This window comes from Strongylocentrotus purpuratus, unplaced genomic scaffold (genome assembly GCF_000002235.5).
Source record: "Strongylocentrotus purpuratus isolate Spur 01 unplaced genomic scaffold, Spur_5.0 spur5_scaffold_21, whole genome shotgun sequence".
NCBI lineage: Eukaryota > Metazoa > Echinodermata > Echinoidea > Camarodonta > Strongylocentrotidae > Strongylocentrotus > Strongylocentrotus purpuratus.
In genome coordinates, this window is record NW_022145607.1 from 12959124 (window position 1) to 12976633 (window position 17510).

Consider the following 17510-nt stretch of genomic DNA (forward strand, 5'->3'; position numbering starts at 1 on the left):
AGTCCAAAGAGATGAGAGAAAAAAAGAAAAACACCCCCTTTTTAAAGAAATCTCCGGGTGAAAAGTCAAATACACCCCTTTTCTTACAATTCTCGGGCCGGACTTTGTCGCACGAAAAGTACCCCTTTACCGGACATTTTGGCAACACGCATGCGGTCATTCCGACCTCTGAGTGGGGGGGGGGGGGGGGGCCGGGTTCCCAAACGACCTTCCTTAAACTACATTTGGCTCTCTTCGTAATTGACTAGGTCATGAAAGAAACAACAAATAATAGTGCAAGTTTTATCTCTTGGAATTTTTTCTATCTTGTTTTTTATTTGCTAGTTGAGGTGGTGAGTGATTGCTTAGGTTTATTGGGGTTTTTGTTGTTGGAAGTATAGAGATGTTAGGTATTAAGATCTAGTTCCATTTTTTTTTCATCCAATGTAAGCAAAATGTGAGGTGAATCGCACATTTCGCAGACATGCATTCCAGTAATCAACGCGACAAAGTCAATTAGCTCATAAGCTATTCAAATACTATACCAAACCCTACCATGATATCTTTCAGAGTTAGTCAGTTGAACTGCCTAATGGTCAAACTTGTGTTTAATTTGCTGTATGTCAATGTATACCTACTTCAAATAATGTTCCAATGTGGCTCGTGTTCTTTAATATATTCATTAAAAATATTAAGTATAAGAGGGCCGTCGCTGCTCAATAAATACCCTTGTGTGTTTTTACGAGCCATGCAGGAATGCATTCAAATTCCAGGCAATAGTCACGTCGTCTCTTTGGAGCCAGAATAGCTTTAATTCATATACTTTAACACAGAGTCAACGTCCCTCTGGCTCCGAACATACAATAGATGGAGTCTCGTTATAGAAAGGAATGTAAGGGTATGGATGCATGTCGATCTACACACACACATATGAAATGCATGCATACAATAGTTCATAAATAGTCCTAAAATTTCCTAGAGTTTAACCATTGCACCTTTTGAAAAACAAAACTTATAATAATTTTATATTGAAATGTATTGATATATCCTGCTTAGATTTAGACTAATTTGGTTCATTTTGTATGATGGGATGTTGGGGTTGTATTAATTTTCTAAGAAATGAACGTTTAAATGATGTTGGTACACAAGTATTACTGTAAATTCTTCATTCAAAAACATGGTACATCCTGTTTTATACGCAATCAACAGTATCTTATTATGTGCTCTCTTAAGCATTCCAGTACTCTTAATGCACCTCAAGTTACAAGCAGTATGCAAACTGAAGTTGGTAATAAGCTGTTCACATTCCACACATGATGATAGTGAGTATACAAGAGGAACAACATGTCATACAAGTTTATCAGTTGTATCTCAATAGACCTTTTAACTAATTAGTTCAGTTATATGGACTTTTCTTCCAAGGACCTGAGATGACACGTAATTTCTTTCGCCCAAGGATTTTTAATTTGTGATATCATCTGTAATCATGAATCTACCTTGCTTTCATCATAATTGAAGCCAGTAGGGGGCCTTTACTCATATATGCATTAGCAGAGTGAATGCCCTTCTGGCTTTAAAGAGACAATATATTGAAATGTCAGGAAACTCTCTGGCAAAGATTACTGGTCATTAAGAGCAATTTACAACAAAGAAATATGCATACAAATTAAATGCATCGGCTAATTGCCACTGGTGTTTTGAGAACATTTTGTCCTTCTAGTACACCAAAACAATTGATCAATTGATATTACAAAAGTTTATATGTTGAATCGGTTGCTTCCGGGATTATAAATCAAGAGATTTCTCATAGATTGGCCTTTGTCCTTTACGAACAATTCATAAAGTGTGTTTTGGGGGGTCCTATGTAACATTCCAGTATTTGTAAACTGTGTATTGTTTTCTATTTTATTCCTTATTTCCTTATGTTTTTGTTCTTTTCTGATACTATGAAGGCGCTTGCCAATTCAAAGATTACGTTCCATTTGTGCAGATTTATATAGTTATATGGATTGTCTTTGTGTTTTTCTTTGCTTTTCTTACTTATTCCTGTTACTTTTACATATGTAAAATGAGCACAGTTTCGAGGAAAAAAATCACAGTAATATACAACCAAAAAATATTTTGTGCGAGAGTATATTCATTTGCAGTGTAATTGTAATATAATTATATGGAATATTTGGAAGGAATTAGATGCCTTTAGCGATAGAAAGTATGCGCAGCTCAGCTGGAGATACAGGAAATATTTTTTCATTTCAAAATGCATCTTCATAGAGAAATTCTTACTTGGTGGTGCTTTAATATTTTGTGTCGTTTTATTATTATTGATGATTGTGTACAATTCATTTTATGATGCGACAAGTTTTTGTTAAAATGTATTAAATTGCGTCTTGAAATATGTTCCTAGTTGACTTACATTATGTCAACAGCAGATATAATATTAACAATATAATAAGTAATTTACTTATGACAAATATTACAGACAAAATTGTTACATTGATCATAAAATCTTGAAGTGCTCTTTCGCATCACACAATTAAAAGAGAAGAATATCTTGGCTGTACCACGTACATTTTGAATAGAGTCATTTTTATTAGTTAATTTGTGATTGTATGTGCTGCATGCATGCGCTGTTTGTTATATTGTATTGATTTGTCCACATCATTATGGATTGAATGGATGAAATGATATAAATATATTGCCGATGTCTGCATAATCATTGATTTTCACGGATGGATGAATGGATGGATGGATGGAATATTGATTGAAGGATGGATGGATGTGTGGATGGCTGGATGGATGGATGGATGGATGGGTGGATGGACGGACGGACGGATGGATGGATGGATGGATGGATGGATGGATGGATGGATTAATATTGATGGATGGATGTATGGATTGATGGATGGATGGATGGATGGATGGATGGACGGATGGATGGATGGACGGATGTATGGATGGATGGATTAATTGATGGATGGATGTATGGATTGATGGATGGATGGATTAATATTGATGGATGGATGGATTGATAGATGGATTGATTGATGGGTGGGTGCATGGATGGATGGATGAATAAACAGATGAAGGGAATGGTGGGTTGATAGATAAATGGATGGATGAATGAAACGATGGATGGATGGAGGATGGGTTGATGGACAGATAGGTGGATAAAACGGTAGATGAATGAGTGGATTGAGGGTTGGGAGGGTGCATAATTATGAACGGATGGATGGACAGATGGGTGGGTGAATGGATGGGTCGATATAGACGGATGGATGTTTTCAATGTCTTTGCGATTGTGTAGGATACAGACATTGCATAGGACAATGACCATGACAATAAGGTTCATCACAACAACACCGAGGGTAATAGACCCTCTTAAATATCCACTGTTATCCCTGAACATGAAGAATAACATCGTCTTAATACGACCCCAGTTCTCTCAGTAACACCCAACGTAACTTTTATCATCGAAGATTTCTATTCTCAGTATAACCCGGGGTGGTGTTTGAAGCACCTTTTTTTTTTGCACTACATGTATTTCATTTCATTTGTAGAATACAATCGCTATTCTGAGAATTCTTTATATCAGATTTTAAAAATCAGAAAACATGCCCCCTTTATTCACGTAATGTTAGGGGTATAATTTTGTTTGTGAAAAGAACCCCTCTCATCTACATTACCCATAGGAAAGTAAAAAGTATGCCGCAGACCTGCCGCAGATCTGCTGCTGATCTGCGGCGGGTCTGCGGCATACTGCAAATTAAGTCTGCGGCAAAGAGAATATCGAAGTATGCGGCAGAAAGAAATTTTACTGCAGACTTGGAACAGTCTGCGGCAGATCTGCGGCAGAATGAAACTTTGTTGCAGACTTGCCGCATACCACTATGCCGCAGGAACAGATCTGCGGCAGATCTGCGGCAGAATGAAACTTTGTTGCAGACTTGCCGCATACTAGTATGCGGCAAGGCTATTATATAGGCGGCCATTTTGGAGGACCATGCAACCAATTAACCAAGTATAGTACCATGATGTCGCAGGCTGAGCCCAGCGTGATCTTGTAAATTCTTGTGTTATAGGCACTGTTATTTGTCTTTTTAGCTTCTGTCAAACCAAACAATATGTAATTTGCTTGAAATTCCAACTAATACTGGACACAACATTCAATGGGATGATGCCCGTATTATTAGCTTGAAACGCACTTTTGGTCAAGAAGAACCATCTGCATAAAAATGATTAATCCTTAATTGAATAGGGATTCTAGCTATACATTGCTATATCTTTCTTTGCTCCAGTGATCTCGAGGCAGCAGATCGACAGCAACAAATTGTGTAAATAATAAAAGGTCAACGGGAGTGTTTTTTAAAAGCTTTAACTATACAAAACGCACACTCTCTCCAATATTATACAACAAAAGGTTGTATTGGGAACCACTTCATGGATGGGGGACATGGGGTCTGTATTAGGGCCCCTGGTGGGTTGCAGGGACAGTGCCCCAGCCAGGGATCCAGGAGTCTGAGCCCCCGGAAGCTCTCGAGTTTTGGCAATTCAGAACATAAACAATATTCTAGATAGCCGTCGTCAACGATAAAAACTCTAACCCATCCCTTGAAATGTTAATTGAACTGCCCCTATTGTGTTAAAAAAGCCATTTGATCTCATATACTGGACACAACATGCAATGGGCTGAAGCCCGTATTATTAGGCTTGAAACGCGCTTCTGGTCAAGAATGGAAGAAGAACGATCTGCATAAAAAGGATTATTATCTTTCTTCGCTCCAATGATCTCAAGGCAGCAGACAGCAAGAAATTGTGTACATAATAAAAGGTAAACGGGAGTGTTTTTGAAAAGGACATTTTGGTAACACGCATGGGGTCCGTCCGTTCTCGGAGTGGGGGGCCGGGGGATAAACAGATGAAGGGAATGGTGGGTTGATAGATAAATGGACGGATGAATGAAACGATGGATGGATGGATGGATGGATGGATGGATGGAGGGGTGGGTTGATGGACAGATAGTTGGATAAAAAGGTAGATGAATGAGTGGATTGAGGGTTGGGAGGGTGCATAATAATGAACGGATGGATGGACAGATGGGTGGGTGAATGGATGGGTCGATATAGACGGATGGATGTTTTCAATGTCTTTGCGATTGTGTAGGATACAGACATTGCATAGGACAATGACCATGACAATAAGGTTCATCACAACAACACCGAGGGTAATAGACCCTCTTAAATATCCACTGTTATCCCTGCACATGAAGAATAACATCGTCTTAATACGACCCCAGTTCTCTCAGAAACACCCAACGTAACTTTTATCATCGAAGATTTCTATTCTCAGTATAACCCGGGGTGGTGTTTGAAGCACCTTTTTTTTTTGCACTACATGTATTTCATTTCATTTGTAGAATACAATCGCTATTCTGAGAATTCTTTATATCAGATTTTAAAAATCAGAAAACATGCCCCCTTTATTTACGTAATGTCAGGGGTATAATTTTGTTTGTCGCAGGCTGAGCCCAGCGTGATCTTGTAAATTCCTGTGTTATAGGCACTGTTATTTGTCTTTTTAGCTTCTGTCAAACCAAACACTATGTAATTTGCTTCAAGTTCCAACCAATACTGGACACAACATTCAATGGGATGATGCCCGTATTATTAGCTTGAAACGCACTTTTGGTCAAGAAGAACCATCTGCATAAAAATGACTAATCCTTAATTGAATAGGGATTCTAGCTATACATTGCTATATCTTTCTTTGCTCCAGTGATCTCAAGGCAGCAGATCGACAGCAGCAAATTGTGTAAAGAATTGTAAAGAGCAGTAAATTGTGAAGAAGAAGAAAGCACAATTTGTGGTCGCCAAAGGCAGCGCAGTTAAGCTATTAACAGTACCGGTACTTCCGTATATTTCATTTCCCGTTGTTGTCATACATAATTATTCCCGATCCTGTTCGACTTAGGGTGCGTTTAATCGACACTTTTTCACCCTAGAATCACGGTTTCTAAAGACGTTTAGTTTAAAACGCAATGCGTTCAAGCGATTTTTTCGTCGGTCGTAAAAATAAACGTCTTTGAAAACACAAACATGAAACGCTGAAAAAGATGCGTTTTGAATCATGATTCTGCAGAATCACGGTCGCTAAAATTCGATTGAACGGACGGAGTTTTCAATCATGATTGTATGACGGAGCCTGTTCCGGTTTGGGCAAAAACCGCGCGCCTGCTTTTCATGCAATTTGCGTTTACTATACCATGCTCTTTATCGTGGCCTGTTCCGTTATGTTATACCTTGTTTTCCTTCTATCTTTTTCTCTTTCTGTCTTTCCTTATGTTATTCTTTGTTTCTTCCTTCTATTCTTATGTTATTCTTTGTTTTTTTCTTCTATCACCTTCTCTTATGTTATTCTTTATTTTTATATTTCTATCACTTTTCTTTTGTTATTCTTTGTTTCTTCCTTCTATTTTTATGTTAATCTTTGTTCTTTTCCTTCTCTCAGCCTTTCTTATGTAATTCTTTGTTTTTATAATTCTATCACTTTCTCGTTTGTTATTCTTTGTTTCTTCTTTCTATTCTTATGTTAATCTTTGGTTTTCCCTTCACTCACTTCTCTTATGTTATTCTTTGTTTTTATCATTCTATCACTTTCTATTTCTGTCTTTCCTTATGTTATTCTTTGTTTCTTCCTTGTATCACATTCTCTTTTTGTCTTTCATTATGTTATTCTTTGTTTCTTCCTTTGATTCTTATGTTATTCTTTGTTTTTTCCTTCTATCACCTTCTCTTATGTTATTCTTTGTTGTTATAATTCTGTCACTTTCTCTTATGTTATTCCTTGTTTCAATCATTCTATCACTTTCTCTTTCTGTCTTTCATTATGTTATTCTTTGTTTCTTCCTTTTATTCTTATGTTATTCTTTGTTTTTTCCTTCTATCACCTTCTCTTTTTTAATTCTTTGTTGTTATAATTCTGTCACTTTCTCTTATGTTATTCCTTGTTTCAATCATCCTATCACTTTCTCTTTCTGTCTTTCATTATGTTATTCTTTGTTTCTTCCTTTTATTCTTATGTTATTCTTTGTTTTTTCCTTCTATCACCTTCTCTTTTTTAATTCTTTGTTGTTATAATTCTGTCACTTTCTCTTATGTTATTCTTTGTTTCAATCATTCTATCACTTTCTCTTTCTGTCTTTCCTTATGTTATTCTTTGTTTCTTCCTTGTATCACATTCTCTTTTTGTCTTTCATTATGTTATTCTTTGTTTCTTCCTTTTATTTTTATGTTATTCTTCGTTATTTCCTTCTATCACCTTCTCTTATGTTATTCTTTGTTGTTATAATTATATTACTTTCTCTTATGTTATTCTTTGTTTCAATCATTCTATCACTTTCTCTTTCTGTCTTTCCTAATGTTATTCTTTGTTTCTTCCTTGTATCACATTCTCTTTTTGTCTTTCATTATGTTATTCTTTGTTTCTTCCTTGTATTCTTATGTTATTCTTTGTTTTTTCCTTATATCACCTTCTCTTATGTTATTCTTTGTTGTTATAATTCTATCACTTTCTCTTATGTTATTCTTTGTTTCAATCATTCTATCACTTTCTCTTTCTGTCTTTCCTTATGTTATTCCTTGTTTCTTCCTTCTATTCTTATGTTATTCTTTGTTTTTTTTCCTTCTATCACCTTCTTTTATTTTATTCTTTATTTTTATAATTCTATCACTTTCTCTTTTGTTATTCTTTGTTTCTTCCTTCTATTCTTATGTTAATCTTTGTTCTTTTCCTTCTCTCAGCCTTTCTTATGTAATTATTTGTTTTAATAACTCTATCACTTTCTCTTTCTGTCTTTCCTTATGTTATCTTAGTTTCTTCCTTCTATCACTTTCTCTTTTTGTCTTTCATAATGTTATTCTTTGTTTTTATAATTATTCTATCACTTTCTCTTTTGTTATTGTTTGTTTCTTCCTTCTATTCTTATGTTATTCTTTGTTTTTTTTACTTCTACCACCTTTTCTTATGTAATTCTTTGTTTTAAGCATTCTATCACTTTCTCTTTCTGCCTTTCCTTATGTTATTTTTTGTTTCTTCCTTCCATCACCTTCTCATTCTTTGTTTTATTATTGCGATCTATGCTCAAAACAGCAGTCGACAGTCGGCCGTAAACAATTCCAAAAAGCGCGCGCCGAAGTTGACCTTTACTTCCTGGGTCAAACTGCAAGTGTGATCCGCAGTGGCTGGGCTCGAAATGAGCTAGAATCAGCGTTGATAAAAAATCGCTTGAACGCTAACCGCAGTGACCTTGTTGTTTGTAATGGCGTTTTGATTTGTGATTCATGTTTGTGATTCTAGCTTCGAAAATTCGATTGAACGCACCCTTAAACTTTATTAAAAATGTCGGCAATCGTACTATACATTACTTCAGTGAATCCCAGCCAGGAGGTAAGTAATCTGATTAATTTAATGTGGTTTTCTTGAGGCTTATTCTACTGTGATAAAATTTAGTGTGCCCTAAACATGCTAGATATACCAGCTGCGCGGCAGCTCAATTGTTAAAAGGGGTGCGGTCGTATTGGCTTCGGACCTCGACCAACAGCAGGCTAGCCTAGGCCTATAGCCTCCCCAAAGAGTACGGTTAATGCCGTAGTCCGCGCCACTGCTTATGAAATACAACGTAGACTAGCTTCTTGGGGGTGTGTTTCAAGAACTGTCTAGGCCTATTTGTTATTATTTTTTGCATTTTAAAAGTTATTATTCAGCATGAAAACACCTGACAGATTTGGCCAAACTTCAAACCCCTAATATGGCTAATTGGCCTAGATCTAGATCTAAATAGTAAATACCAACCGCATAGCTAGGATTTTATTTCGGGGGGGGGGGGGGGGGAGGCAGTAGTAAGCAGTAGTACAAAACTCAACTGATTTCACTCAAAATCTCAAATTCACATGGTTTGTTGAAGATTGTCTTCTTCTTCAATTTGCTTCTGTAAAGTAAGATTTGCTAGATCACATACAGTATGTACTTTCTAAGAACTAAACTGCTAACGAACTATTATTGTTGCTGTTGTTGTTGTTATGTTTATTATTATTATTATGGTGATTATTATTATTATCATTATTATTAATGTTGTTGCAATTTGCAGACCAAGAAAAACCATCAGAAGATTAAAATGATCTTAGATAGAAAGAAGATTAAGTGTGAGGATATAGACATTGCACAGTCGACGGACGCTAAGCAGAAGATGAGGGATATAGTTGGTGATCCAAAAGCCCTTCCACCTCAGATCTGTAATGGAGAAACCTATTGTGGGGTGAGTGTAATAATTGTTGTATGACTCTTGCTCTTGCAACAACCGTGTGAATTTTAACAGTTTTTGGAGTCTAATTGTTTACTTGTAGAGGTGTCGTGGTCGAGTGGATATGTCACCAGACTGTGGATTACAATGTCCACAGTTCAAGTCCCGCCGCGGCACTAATGTCCTTTGGCACCAATGTCCTTTGGCAAGACATTACTCTATATTTGCCACACTCGACCCAGGTGAGGTACATGTAAATGGGTACCTGGTAGGATTATTCCTTGAAATGCACTGTGCGCTAATTACGGCTGCCGGAACTAAAGCTAGTGCAATAATTTCCAAACCTCTTTGGAAGCGCATAGAGACGTTATATATTGTGATAATGCGCTATATATACAAGAACCAAATAGTATTATTATTATTAATTACTAAAAGATCCAACCTTTATAGTGCACAACAGTAGAGGAAAGCATAAAAATCTGAGAAGTACACTGGTGAAAGTTTAAATGAAATTGGACAAAAATTGAGAAAGTTATGAATTTTTGAAAGTTTTTTTTCACTATACACATTATGTAAGTATGTTTTCTTGAAAGGATGCGTTGAGAACGGAGTACCGTCTTAACACACCCTGTCGGGATAAGCGAGGGGGGGGGGGGGGGTGTTTTCTCGAAAGAGTGCGTCGACTAGTCTTTCACATCAGTCGTTTAAAATGTTAAAGGAATAGAAATGTCGTGTTATAAATTGAAATAATCCAAATTGAAACTACTTTTTACGTAGTCTTGCATAATTAACTTACCGGTAAATATTTTTTTAAATGTCAAATATAGGTGTTTAGCTAGTCTTGCATATCAGTTGTTTATTTATTTATTTAAATAAAATATAATATCCCTTTCTTTTTTTGTATTGGAATTTCATTTTTTAAATGATAACTAGTCTTGCATAACAGTCGTTAAATTACAAATAAACATTAATTGCCATTTTACTTAATCAGACACACGATTATGTACTCATTAAGTCTTACTGAAAAACTGTAGGAGGGCACATTTTTTTTTTGTCATGTTTTTTTAAACATTTTGCCAAAACAAATTGAAATTATCTTTTAATGTCGATATATACCATCTGAAAAATGTATTCACCGGCATATTTGCCATCTATAATGGTTATCACATCCACACAAATTTAAATTTAAGGAAAGTCACATTTTTTTCACATAATATGCCCTTCTTTAGTTCAAAATAAATATTTAAGTTAATTATTTCATTGTGTTTCTTTTTATTAACTGATTTAATTCTTATACACTGTAAGTGCCTGATCTGCAAGACTACGAAAAAAGTTGTTTCAATTTTGATAATTTCAATTTATAAAACGACATTTCTATTCCTTTAACATTTTAAAAGACTGATGTGAAAGACAAGTCGATGCACCCTTTCGAGAAAGCCCCCCCCCCCCCCCGCTTATCCCAAAAGGGTGTGTTAAGCGGGTACTCCATTCTCAACGCACCCTTTCAAGAAAAGCGGGGGGGGGGGGGGGGTTTCTCGAATGGGTGCATTCACCTCACCACACCGCGCCGCGCCGCGCCGCACCGCAACGCACCCATTCGATGTAAGCTGTCCCACCCTGTATCGCATGAGTGGCTTAATTTCCATGGCTGTTTTGGCAAGGTTTTATGTGAATTTATGACTGCACCATTTCAATCAGCGCTCAAAATACACGGGGGCGGTGGGCGATTCGCCCCCGTCAGGTTGCTCACGGGGGCGATTGCAAAATTAAAAATCGCCCCCGTGGAATCATAAAATAAAGATTATCTTGTCTGTTATAACTTTAACACAATATTGAGTTTCAATTTTCAAACCTTAAACCAATGAAATGGAACTTAGATTAGCGTGCAAGATTTCTCGTTTTATGAGTAGGCCTCATTTATTACCGATTCAGCTCGCAGTGCAGTGCCGCCGTCAGCAGTGGTTATAGGCCTACTGCGCCGTTAGAAACGGTACGTATGCACGCTGCCGCGCCATGTCTGCTGGAGCTGGAGGCGATCGCGCAAGGCAGAAACATGGTCATGGAGAAGTTTTTCGTTGTGAAAGCGTAAACCCGCTGAAATCTGGTGATTTCAAATGACCAGCAAATAATGAACCTCGACCAGTAAATCAATATTAGGGACTTTTAGATTTGCACGATGAGAACGTGGACTGCAACGTGTGACCTCCTTTTAAGGCACTGCCAGTGCTTAAAAGGACGTCACATGTGACTGCCAGTGCCTTAAAAGGACGTAACACGTCCACGTCCACGCAAATCTAAAGGTCCCTATTGAGAAGAAGAGGAAGACCAAGATGTCGTGGAATGATATGGTAACATGGGCAAATCTACGGGGGTGAGTAAGGGGGTTTAACCCCCTCCCCCCCCCCCCGGCCCCCTTGGGCTGCCAAGTGAAAATGTGATATTAAAGCGGGAGGGGGGGGGGGGTGCTGCATGGAGAGGAGGACTAGTACTAATCTATTTTTTTCAGGGGGGGGGGGGGGAGTGAAGCGCCGTTTTAGCATGGCTTTCTTTTTAACTCTTACTTTCACCTATCTCAGATAACCGTAAGTTTTTGGTTGCTGCTTTTATTATGTAGTTGATATAATGCATGATTAAATAATAATAATAATAATAATATTGGCATTTATATAGCGCTCTTACAGACATCACAGCGCTTTACAACAGTACATTACTTAATTGACATTGATAGCAAACAATAAAATTACGTACACAAAAATATATAAATTCAACTATTAAAGAGAAAGGTTTTCAAGGAACGTTGAAAGATAGCGAGAGAAGGAGAAGATCGTACAGCCTGAGGGAGATTGTTCCAGAGATAAAGAGAGAGAGAGAGAGAGAAAGAGAACCACCATCATTTTGCAATGGTTCAGGGTTTGTGTAATGTACATTTGAAACCATTTCTTAGCGCCTCAACCCTAAAAAAATAGCAAAACTATTTTTGAGGAAAAGCATTATACTGAATTAAATAAAGAATAATAGCTTTATATTGGATCATACTAATACTGATACGGGCTAAAGACAATGTGGTATTTGTATAGAGGTATTCCAAAATGACATTCTGATAATCAACATTTGTTCTGGTATCATTATGTATATACGCATAATACAACTGATCTTTATGATTTCTTAACGTGACATAGCTTCTTCTCCCCTGCAAACGAAAAAGAAAACAAGGTTATATAATAAAAGGATTATGCGACAAATAATCATTGTGATTCAAATCGTGCAAGGATTTTTTTTGAATAAGCAATGCTTTTCACCAGAATCTTCTTTGTAAAAACGACTTTTACAAATCTCAGCCATGCAAATCTGACACTGTGTTGTAAGATCACTTTCAGATTCGGAGAAGTGTATTCTTTGATGAGTATTTTAAATTGAATGGAACGTCTCAACTCAGTAAGCATGGCTGAGATTTGTAAAAGTTGTTTTTACAATGAAGATTCGGGTGAATAGCAGTGCTTATTCAAACAAATATTCGCATCAATTTGAATCACAATCATTATTTGTCGCTTAATCTCTTTTAATGACCTTGTTTTCTTTCTCGTTTGCAAGGGGAGAAGAAGATATGTCACGTTAAAGACATCATAAAGATCAGTGTTGTACGCGTATATATTATTAGTCCAGCCTCTGTACCGTTTTCGTTTAGCGCACCCAATCAGCTGATAAAATAACACACCCTCAACGTTGAAAGTAGACCTAGCCATTCCTCTAAATCTGGGTCCTGAATTCGTGTGGACGGAAATTTGGGGATTGCGCGATCAGTGGAGAGACCGCGATGTGTGTGGGGGATAAAAAAAAACGAACGGACTGAATCTGGACTAATATATTATATACACAGGCCCCGCGGAACGTTTATCAAAGTGGGGGGCTAAAGTATTTACGATCAGGTAGAGGGTAGCGAGCGTAAATTGGTGTGTGTGTGTGTGTGTGTGGGGGGGGGGGGGGGGGGTTCAGGGGTCTTAGGCATTTAATTACGGTCAGAGAAGCACAAATATTTTGATGCCGCATTTGTGTCACTGGCAGGTCAGGGGGGGGGGGGGGGGGTGGGGCTTTTTTCTTCTTTTTTCTTAAGGTAAAAGGTTACTATCCTATTTTTTTTTACCGGTTTGGGAGGCTGGGGGGGGGGCGGGCCGGTAGAATCGGCCCGTGGATCCGCGCCTGTCCAAAAAAGCACACACACAAAATCGCCTCGCCGCTACGCGGCTCAGTAAAGAAAGAATGTAAAGGTTGCTCCGAATAATGAGGAGAAAATAATGTGCAGAACGGGAAAAAATCGAGAGAATGTCATCAGGACTGGTGATGAAAGTCAGTATTAACAGCTATGTAGCTTGTAAATTTGTAAGAGGGAAAATGCTGATTAAAATGATGATGATGAAATAGCAAATAATTGAGGAGTATCATAGGTACCAATTCAATGGATATTTGTATATTGGATATTTGTATAAAAAAGAACCCCCGTCAGTACTAAAAGAGCCCCCGTGAGAATGCTCACGGGGGCTCTTTTTCGGGGGGAAGAGCCCCCGTGGACAAAAAATTAATTTGAGCCCTGATTTCAATTGATTTCAAACTTGATACAGTAGAGGTAATAGAGGTACGTGTTGTGGTCGAGTGGACACGTCGGCGGACTGTCGCTCACAAGGTCCGCGGTTTGAGTCCTGCCACTGAACTGATGTCCTTTGGCAAGACATTGATCTACATTTGCCATACTCCACTCAGGTGAAGTAAATGGGTACCTGGTACCTGGTAGGAATTTATTCCTTGAAATGCTATAGCGCCGTATGGCAGCCGTGCTAAAGCCAGGGTAATAATCGGGAGCGCCAGGAGGGTCAAATCTGACTGACATGAGCGCTATACAAGAACCCATTATTATTATTATTATTATTATATACAAGCAGTTGCTCCAGGGCTAACATAATTCTCTCTCATTTTTTTCCTTTTGCAGGACTATGCTGCTTTTGATAATGCTGTTGAAGCAGAGGACATCGAAAGTTTCCTGAAACTGAAGTGATTCCCAAACTACCTTCCTTAAACTACATTTGGCCCTCTTCATAATTGACTAGGTCATGAAAGAAACAACAAATAATAGTGCAAGTTTTATCTTTTGGAATTTTTCTATCTTGTTTTATATTTGCTAGTTGAGGTGGTGAGTGATTGCTTTGGTTTGTTGGGGTTTTTGTTGTTGGAAGTATAGAGATGTTAGTTATTAAGGTCTAGTTGCCATTTTTTTATTCTTCATTCAATCTAAGCAAAATGTGATATGGGGTGTATCGCATAGGACATTTTGCAGACATGCATTTCAGTAATCAACGCGACAAATTCAGTTAGCTCATAAGCTATTAAAATAATATACCAAACCCTACTATGATATCTTTCAGAGTGAGTCAGTTGAACTGCCTAATGGTCAAACTTTTGTTTAATTTGCTGTATGCCCAGGGATATGTGAGTTTAACTCACATATCCCTGGTATGCCAATGTACCTACAATGTCTTCAATTAATGTTCTAATGTGGCTCGTGTTCTTTTATTATATTCATAAAAAATATGAAGTATAAGAGGGCCGTCGCTGCTCAATAATTAGGGACTTTTAGGTTCGCACGAAGACAATAGGTCTATGCTACGATCGACGTCCTTTTAAAGCACTGCCGTGAATGGAAGTACCACGTATCAGTCCACGCAAATCTAAAAGTCCCTAATACCCTTGTGTGTTTTTACGAGCCATGCAGGAATGCATTCAAATTCCAGGCAATAGTCACGTCGTCTCTTTGGAGCCAGAATAGCTTTAATTCATATACTTTAACACAGAGTCAACGTCCCTCTGGCTCCGAACATACAATAGATGGAGTCTCGTTATAGAAAGGAATGTAAGGGTATGGATGCATGTCGATCTACACACACACATATGAAATGCATGCATACAATAGTTCATAAATAGTCCTAAAATTTCCTAGAGTTTAACCATTGCACCTTTTGAAAAACAAAACTTATAATAATTTTATATTGAAATGTATTGATATATCCTGCTTAGATTTAGACTAATTTGGTTCATTTTGTATGATGGGATGTTGGGGTTGTATTAATTTTCTAAGAAATGAACGTTTAAATGATGTTGGTACACAAGTATTACTGTAAATTCTTCATTCAAAAACATGGTACATCCTGTTTTATACGCAATCAACAGTATCTTATTATGTGCTCTAAGCATTCCAGTACTCTTAATGCACCTCAAGTTACAAGCAGTATGCAAACTGAAGTTGGTAATGGTAATAAGCTGTTCACACTTCACACATGATGATAGCGAGTATACAAGAGGACCAACATGGCATTACAAGTTTATCAGTTGTATCTCAATAGTCCTTTTAACTAATTAGTTCAGTTATATGGACTTTTCTTCCAAGGACCCGTGATGACACGTAATTTCTTTCGCTTAATGGTTTTTAATTTGTGATATCATCTGTAATCTTGAATCTACCTTGCATTCATCATATTGTTTACTTGAAGCCAGTAGGAGGCCTTTACTCATATATGGATTTGCAGAGTGAATGCCCTTCTGGCTTCAAAGAGACAGTATAGTGAAATGTCAGGAAACTCTCTGGCAAAGATTACTTGTCATTAAGAGCAATTTACAACAAAGAAATATGCATACAAATTAAATACATCGGCTAATTGCCACTGGTGTTTTGAGAACATTTTGTCCTTCTAGTACACCAAAACAATTGATCAATTGATATTACAAAAGTTTATATGTTGAATCGGTTACTTCCGGGATTATAAATCAAGAGATTTCTCATAGATTGGCCTTTGTCCTTTACGAACAATTCATAAAGTGTGTTTTGGGGGGTCCTATGTAACATTCCAGTATTTGTAAACTGTGTATTGTTTTCTATTTTATTCCTTATTTCCTTATGTTTTTGTTCTTTGCTGATACCATGAAGGCGCTTGCTAATTCAAAGATTATGTTCCATTTGTGCAGATTTATATAGTTATATGGATTGTCTTTGTGTTTTTCTTTGCTTTTCTTACTTATTCCTGTTACTTTTACATATGTAAAATGAGCACAGTTTCGAGGAAAAAAATCACAGTAATATACAACCAAAAAATATTTTGTGCGAGAGTATATTCATTTGCAGTGTAATTGTAATATATATGGAATATTTGGAAGGAATTAGATGCCTTTACCGATAGAAAGTATGCGCAGCTCAGCTGGAGATACAGGAAATATTTTTATTTCAAAATGCATCTTCATAGAGAAATTCTTACTAGGTGGTGCTTTGATATTTTGTGTCGTTTTATTATTATTGATGATTGTGTACAATTCATTTTATGATGCGACTTTTCCAAGTTTTTGTTAAAATGTATTAAATACGGTTATTTCAATTGCGTCTTGAAATATGTTCCTAGTTGACCTACATTAATATGTCAACAGCAGATATAATAGTAAAAATATAATAAATGATTTACTTATGACAAATATTACAGACAAAATTGTTACATTGATCATAAATCTTGAAGTGCTCTTTCGCATCACACAATTAAAAGAGAAGAATATCTTGGCTGTACCACGTATACACATTTTGAATAGAGTCATTTTATTAGTTATTATGTGATTGTTTGTGCAGCATGCATGCGCTGTTTGTTATATTGTATTGATTTGTCCACATCATTATAGATTGAATGGATGGGAATAAAACATTGCCGATGTCTACATAATCATTCATTTTCACGGATGGATGAAGGGATGGATGGATGGATGAATGAATGGATGGATGGGTGGATGGGTGGGTGGATGGATGGATGGATGGATGGATGGATGGATGGATGGATGGGTGGATGGATGGACGGAAAGATGTGTGGATGGATGGATGGACGGGTGGATGGATGGATGGATGGATGGATGGGTGGATGGGTGGATGGATGGGTGGATGGGTGGATGGATGGATGGATGGATGGACGGAAAGGATGGGTGGATGGATGGATGGATGGACGGCTGGATGGATTGATGGATGGATGGGTGGATGGGTGGATGGATGGGTGGATGGGTGGATGGATGGATGGATGGGTGGATGGATGGATGGATGGGTGGATGGATGGATGGATGGACGGAAAGATGTGTGGATGGATGGATGGATGGATGGGCGGATGGATGGGTGGATGGATGGATGGATGGATGGATGGGCGGGTGGATGGATGGATGGGTGGAT

The 17510-nt window shown here is 37.4% G+C and overlaps 2 protein-coding genes across 2 annotated transcripts in view; one reads left to right on the forward strand and one right to left on the reverse strand.

Moving 5' to 3' along the window:
• The first annotated feature begins 5788 nt into the window (after nt 1-5788).
• On the forward strand, nt 5789-16875 carry LOC115928149 (SH3 domain-binding glutamic acid-rich-like protein 3). Its single transcript, XM_030994988.1, has 4 exons — nt 5789-5941; nt 8357-8421; nt 9122-9289; nt 14256-16875. Exons 2-4 carry the CDS (start codon nt 8374-8376, stop codon nt 14319-14321), a joined length of 282 nt encoding a protein of 93 aa, XP_030850848.1. The 5' UTR covers nt 5789-5941; nt 8357-8373; the 3' UTR covers nt 14322-16875.
• The window catches only part of LOC115927864 (splicing factor 3A subunit 2-like), a gene marked incomplete at its 5' end in the record, with an annotated part of 1521 nt that continues 688 nt past the window's right edge, over nt 16678-17510 (reverse strand). The window contains one exon of the mRNA XM_030994156.1: nt 16678-16715. Within this exon, the coding sequence (XP_030850016.1) occupies nt 16678-16715 (38 nt within the window). The remainder of the gene's footprint in view (nt 16716-17510) is intronic.